Source organism: Tribolium madens, unplaced genomic scaffold, assembly GCF_015345945.1.
Source record: "Tribolium madens isolate multiple individuals breed KSU strain unplaced genomic scaffold, Tmad_KSU_1.1 Scaffold_19;HRSCAF=116;Tcas5.2_LG9, whole genome shotgun sequence".
Classification (NCBI taxonomy): Eukaryota; Metazoa; Arthropoda; class Insecta; order Coleoptera; family Tenebrionidae; genus Tribolium; species Tribolium madens.
In genome coordinates, this window is record NW_025400983.1 from 2,948,790 (window position 1) to 2,954,847 (window position 6,058).

Below are 6,058 nucleotides of genomic sequence, written 5' to 3' on the forward strand. Positions count from 1 at the left end.
TACAAATTAATTATGATATTTTTAAGAAATTCAACGTAATTTTGAAAAGAAATTAATTTAAACGATTCCAAAAAAATTTCAAGAATTTAGAAAAGTTTCAGTCCTTTACAAAAAAGTTTCAGTAATTAAAAAAAAACAAACCGAAATTTTAGTTATTCCTATGTCTATCTTTGTAATTCTACTGTTTTTGGATTAATTTCTATAATTTCACATTAATACTCTTAATTCTAAAATAATTCCTGTAATTCCAAAATAATTCCAATAGTTCTAAAAAATTCAATGTAGGTAATTTTTAAAAAGAAATTATCTCCGATAATTCCAAAAAGAGTTTCAGTAATTCAAGAATTCCAGTAATTCCAAAAAAAATTTAGTAATTCACAAATAGTAGAAGCAATTCCAGGCAATTTTGATTGAAAACCAAAAATGTGTACAACTAATTCTAAATTAACGCCCCCTCGGGTTTTTTGAGTCACAACTAGTGATTTTTCTAGTGACAAACGAGTGGTGGGACGACATTTGGTTACAGGAGGGCTTTGCCACTTTCATGTCAATTAAAGCCGAAGAAAAAATTCTGAACAACAGTGCTGTAATTTCGACTTGTGTGAATTTCCGATTTCTGAAATTGCTTTTCAGGAATTGCAATTCCCGAGGACGTATCTGGAGGAGGTTTATTGGGCTGAAGGGGCCAAAAAGTCGGCTCCGGTTGTGAACTACGAGGATTTCCCACCCAAAATCCGGGAGAATTTCAACGACGTTACTTATAACAAGGTCGGAATTTTTTTTTTTTTAGGTACTCAAAGTGAGTTTTTTTCTTAGGGGGCTGCAATTTTACGAATGCTGGAAATGATAATCGGAGAAGATTTCCAAAACGGAATTGTTAAATATATCAAAGATTTTGGTTTTAAAACAGCCACAACTAACGACTTTTTGGCAGTTTTTGACGAAATCAGGCCCGAACTCGATTTACGCGACTTTTTGGAGAGTTATTTTTACCAAACCGGATATCCGCTTATTTCCGTCGATGAAAAACAGGATAAATATGTTTTGACCCAAAAAAATTTGGGCTACCAAAAGTGCGATTTCAAATGGACAATTCCGATAACTTACATCACTGATTCGAACCCAAACGCGACAATTATTTGGTTTGACAAAGAAATGGATGAGTGTATGAAAAAAAAAGAATTTTTTACATTTATTTATAATTTTTTTTAAGTGGAAATAAGGAAAATGGACGAAAATTGGATCAAATTCAATTACCAACAAATCGGTTATTACCGCGTCCAGTACCCCTCAAGTTTATGGAAAAAAATCCTAAATCACACTGAGGTAATCCGATTCAATTGCTTCCAAATTTGACTCAAATTCCAGGAGTTGGAACCCAAAGAACGCGAGAATTTGCTCCTTGAAGCCACCTCTTTATTCGACTTTAACGTCATCTCATGTGACACTCCCCTAAAACTTTTGCAAAAGTTGGGACAGATTGGGGATTTTAGCACTGATAACGCTTTTATTGTGTTTTTAAAACTACAAAAAATAAAGAAAATTGACGAAAAAGCTTTTGAGAAGTTAAAGGTGACAAATTTTTTATGCAACTTATTGTGTAATAAGGAGATTTAGGGATTGTTTCAGGAGGTGTTGGAGCAGGCTGGAAAGAAGCAAAAAATTCAGAATTTTACAAGTAATTTCTTGAAAAATTAATTTCAGTTATTTTGTGGTTTTGTTCCAGAGGACTTGTTTGATGATGAAGAACACATAGAACGGACGAAAGAGTTACTAGATTGTGTAGAATGGCTAAACTCGCCCGAAATTATAGTTACTTAATCAATTTTGTTATTGTGGGAGAGAAAATAAAATTTTGGTTGTTGTAATTTTTGTGTTATTTTTTTTTTTCTAAAAAAAGCTGGAATAATAACAATTTCAATCAAATTTGGTATTTTTTCAGTCAGTTTTGGTAAAATTTTTCGCAAAAACTGTGAATTTACTTCAAAAACGTACTTAAAAACTTTAAAGGTGCAAAAAAAATTTGGCCTAATTTAGTAATTTTGCGTTTATTTTTTTTTGTATTAGCTTTAAAAACATACTCAAACGCTTCGAAAAAAGGCAAAAGTGATATTTTCGATCTAATTCTGAAGTTTTTTGGCTTGTTTTTCCATTTTACCTGAAAAATATGCTGAGACTTGAAAAAAGTTAAAGTAATGACTTTATTTTTTGTTTTTTTTTTGGTTTTAGCAAATTAACAATTCTTGGCCTAATGTGATAACTTTTTGGTTTGTTTTTAACAAAATTTTGCAAAATAATACTCTTTATGGCTTAAAAAACGTACAAAACGCTTAGAAAAAAATAAAAATAACACTATTTTAGTCCAATACTACATTTTTTGTTTTTTTTTAACCAACTTTTGAGAAATAAATACGTTGTAACTAGAAAAACATGCTAAAAACTTTGAAAAAGCCAAAAATAATGACTTAATTTTGGGTTTTTTGGTTTGTTTAGCAAAATCTCGCAAAAAGTAGAGAAATCAGAAATTACAAATCAGGAATCAGAAACCAGAAATCAGAAATAAATTATTTTCACAAAAAAGCAGAATTTCAATGAGTCTCTGGTTTAAAAATGAACTAAATCGAGCGAAACAAGCTGGAATAATATCAATTTCAATCTAATTTGGTAATTTTTCAGTCAGTTTTAGTAAAATTTTTCGTAAAAGCTTTGTTTTTATTTCAAAAACGTGCTTAAAAACTTTAAAAGTGCAAAAATTTCTTTGGCCTAATTTAGTAATTTTACTTGTATTTTTTTGTATTTGCTTTAAAAACGCACTAAAACGTTTCGAAAAAGGCAAAGGTGACATTATTTTCGGTCTAATTCTGAAGCTTTTTGGGTTGTTTTTAAAAAAATTTTACAAAATATTTACATTTTACTTGAAAAATATGTCAAGATACTTGAAAAAAGTAAAAGTAATGACTTGATTTTTTGTTTTTTCTTTGGTTTCAGCAAACTAAACAATTTTTGGCCTAATGTGATAAATTTTTAGTTTGTTTTTAACAAAATTGTGTGAAATAATCTTGTGTATGGCTTAAAAAACGTACAAAACGCCTAGAAAAAGATAAAAATAACACTATTTTTGTTCCAATACTATAATTTTTGGTTTCTTTTTAACCAACTTTTGAGAAATAAACACGTTTTTACCGGAAAAACATGGTAAAAAATTTAAAAAATGCAAAAATAATGACTTGATTTTGTGTTTTGGTTTGAAATTTGAAATCAAAAATTGGAAACTAGATATCAGAAATAAATTATTTCCACGAAAAAATCTGAATTTTAATGAGTTTGGTTTAAAAATGAAGTAACTTTAAAAGTGCAGAAAAATGTTTGGCCTAATTTGGTAATTTTACGTTTAATTTTTTTGTATTTGCTTTAAAAAATATACAAAAACGCTCCGAAAAAGGCAAAAGTGACACTATTTTCGGTCTAATTCTGAATTTTTTGGCTTGTTTTTATAAAAAATTTACGAAATATTTACATGTTACCTGAAAAATATGTTAAAAGACTTGAAAAAGATAAATGTACTGACTTGATTTTTTGTGTGTTTTTAACAATTTTTGGTCTAATGTGATAAATTTTCGGTTTGTATTTTACGAAATTTTGTAAAATAATTTTGTTTATGACTTAACGTACAAGATGTTTAGAAAAAGATAAAAATAACACTTTTTGGTCCATTACTATAGTATTTGTTTTTTTTTTTGTAAACCAACGTTTGTAAAATAAACACGTTTTTACCAGAAAAACATGCTAAAATATTTGAAAACCTAAAATGATGTTTTTTTTGGTCTAAATTTCGCAAAAAGTTTAGAAATCGGAAATCAAAAATTAAAAATCAGGAATCAGAAATCAGAAATAAATTATTTCCACGAAAAAAACTGAATTTAAATAAGTCGCTAGTTTAAATATGAACTAAATCGAGCGAAACAAGCTGAAATCATACCAATTTCAATACAATTTGGTAATTTTTCAGTCAGTTTTAGTAAAATTTTTCGCAAAAACTTTGTATTTATTTCAAAAACGTGCTTAAAAACTTTAAGTGCAAAAAAAATTGGCTTAATTTGGTAATTTTACGTTTATTTTACACTCTGAAAACAGCAAAAGTGACACTATTTTCGGTCTAATTCTGAAGTTTTTTGACTCGTTTCTATGAAAATTTTACGAAATTTTTACATTTTACCTGAAAAATATGCTAAGAGACTTGAAAAAGGTAACGTAATGACTTGATTTTTTGTGTTTTTTTTTTTGGTTTTAGAAAAATAACAATTTTTGGCTTAATATGATAAATTTTTGGTTTGTTTTTAATAAAATTTTGCAAAATAATCCTGTTTATGGCTTAAAAAACGTACAAAACGCTTAGAAACTTTAGAAGTGCAAAAAATGACACAATTTTTAGCTTAATTTTGTTGTTTTTAACGAAATTTTCAGAAATGTTTATATTTTTAGTTGAAAAACGTGCTAAAAGAGTTGAAAAAGACAAAAATAATACTTGATGTTGAGTTTTTTTTGTTTTTTTTTAAAGTTAGGTTAAGTTGTGTAAAACAAACGAAAACAGGTAAAGGTAAAAATAACACTTTTTGGTCTAATACTATAGTTTTTGTTTTTTTTTTAAACCAACGTTTGTAAAATAAACACGTTTTTACCAGAAAAACATGCTAATGAATTAATTTTGTGTTTTTTTTTGGTCTGTTTAGCAAAATCTCGCACATATTTAGAAATCGGAAATTAAAAATTAAAAATCAGGAATCAGAAATCAGAAATAAATTATTTCCACGAAAAAAACTGAATTTAAGAATAAGTGTTACTAGTTGTCTAGCTGGTGTAATAAGTGCAGTCTTGATTGCCTATCTCAGCTTTTAAAAATTGACAAAAAACTTAAAAATGTACACATTTTGTTTAATTTCATTTATTTTAAAATGTTATACAAAATTATAAAAAGGAGAAATTTGTTATTTGTTGCATGTTTTGTGATTGTGTGATTTACTGGTTGCCTGCATTACGTTAGAACTGAAGTATTGGTTGCCTATTCCCCTAGATGCCACAGTTTTTGTCATAGTTGACGTTGTCGAGCCGAAAATGGCGGAGGATTCTAACCTTCCGACTTCAGAAAATTTGAACACAAAAAATGGAAATTTTATTTGTGGAGTCGTCGAAGGTGAGTTTTCCCCAACCCCAAAACATCATTTTTTTCAAACAATTGACGTCCCAGGCGACTTGAGTCTCCTATTAACAAATATGGTAGTGGGGGCTAATGGAAATTCACTAAATATACAAATAAATTTAATTTGTGTCTGAAATGAGTGTTGGAATTTTCCAGGTTTCTACGGCCGGCCCTGGACGACCGAGCAGCGCAAGGACCTGTTCCAAAAGTACGCTTTTAGTGTGTTTTTCCCCGCTAAGACATGTTTTCAGGATGAAAAAATGGGGCATGGACTCCTACGTCTACGCCCCCAAGGACGACTACAAGCACCGGGCCTACTGGCGCGAGCTGTACACCGTGGAGGAAGCCGAGCACCTGACGGGCTTGATCCAGGCCGCCAAAGACCAAAACATCACTTTTTATTACGCCTTGTCCCCGGGGCTCGACATCACCTACAGCAGTGTTAAGGAAATCACGGCCTTGAAGCGGAAGCTGGAGCAAGTCTCCCAGTTCGGGTGCACGGCCTTCGCCCTCCTGTTCGACGACATTGAGCCCGAGATGTCCGAGGCCGACAAGGAGGTGTTCCAGTCCTTCGCCCAAGCGCAGGTCTCCATCACCAACGACATTTACCAGCATCTGGGACAGCCCAAGTTCCTGGTGTGCCCCACGCAGTATTGCTCCACAAGGGCGGTCCCCAATGTCACCAACTCCGAGTATTTGAACACGCTGGGGTCCAAATTGGCTCAAGAAATCGACATCATGTGGACAGGTAACGATTTTGAAAAACTGGGAAATTTATCTTTAAAAAAATAAGTTGGCAACTCTGAGTTTTTTGGGGTATTGGATTGGGTCAGTGACGGCGATGCCAGCGACCGTCCGTCG

The 6,058-nt window shown here is 31.2% G+C and overlaps 2 protein-coding genes across 3 annotated transcripts in view; both read left to right on the top strand.

The window, feature by feature from the left end:
* The window catches only part of LOC123010605 (endoplasmic reticulum aminopeptidase 2-like), a 4,555-nt gene extending 2,687 nt beyond the window's left edge, over positions 1–1,868 (top strand). Inside the window, exons 4-10 of the mRNA XM_044407635.1 lie at positions 492–586; positions 634–768; positions 817–1,165; positions 1,214–1,326; positions 1,369–1,572; positions 1,618–1,678; positions 1,727–1,868. Of these exons, the coding sequence (XP_044263570.1) occupies positions 492–586; positions 634–768; positions 817–1,165; positions 1,214–1,326; positions 1,369–1,572; positions 1,618–1,678; positions 1,727–1,821 (1,052 nt within the window). The 3' untranslated portion in view covers positions 1,822–1,868. The remainder of the gene's footprint in view (positions 1–491; positions 587–633; positions 769–816; positions 1,166–1,213; positions 1,327–1,368; positions 1,573–1,617; positions 1,679–1,726) is intronic.
* A 3,201-nt stretch (positions 1,869–5,069) lies between these two features.
* The window catches only part of LOC123015420 (protein O-GlcNAcase), an 11,972-nt gene continuing 10,983 nt past the window's right edge, over positions 5,070–6,058 (top strand). For both annotated transcript variants that reach the window (XM_044415120.1, XM_044415122.1), the window contains exons 1-3: positions 5,070–5,191; positions 5,354–5,405; positions 5,449–5,945. In XM_044415120.1, the coding sequence (XP_044271055.1) occupies positions 5,113–5,191; positions 5,354–5,405; positions 5,449–5,945 (628 nt within the window). In that variant the 5' untranslated portion in view covers positions 5,070–5,112. The remainder of the gene's footprint in view (positions 5,192–5,353; positions 5,406–5,448; positions 5,946–6,058) is intronic.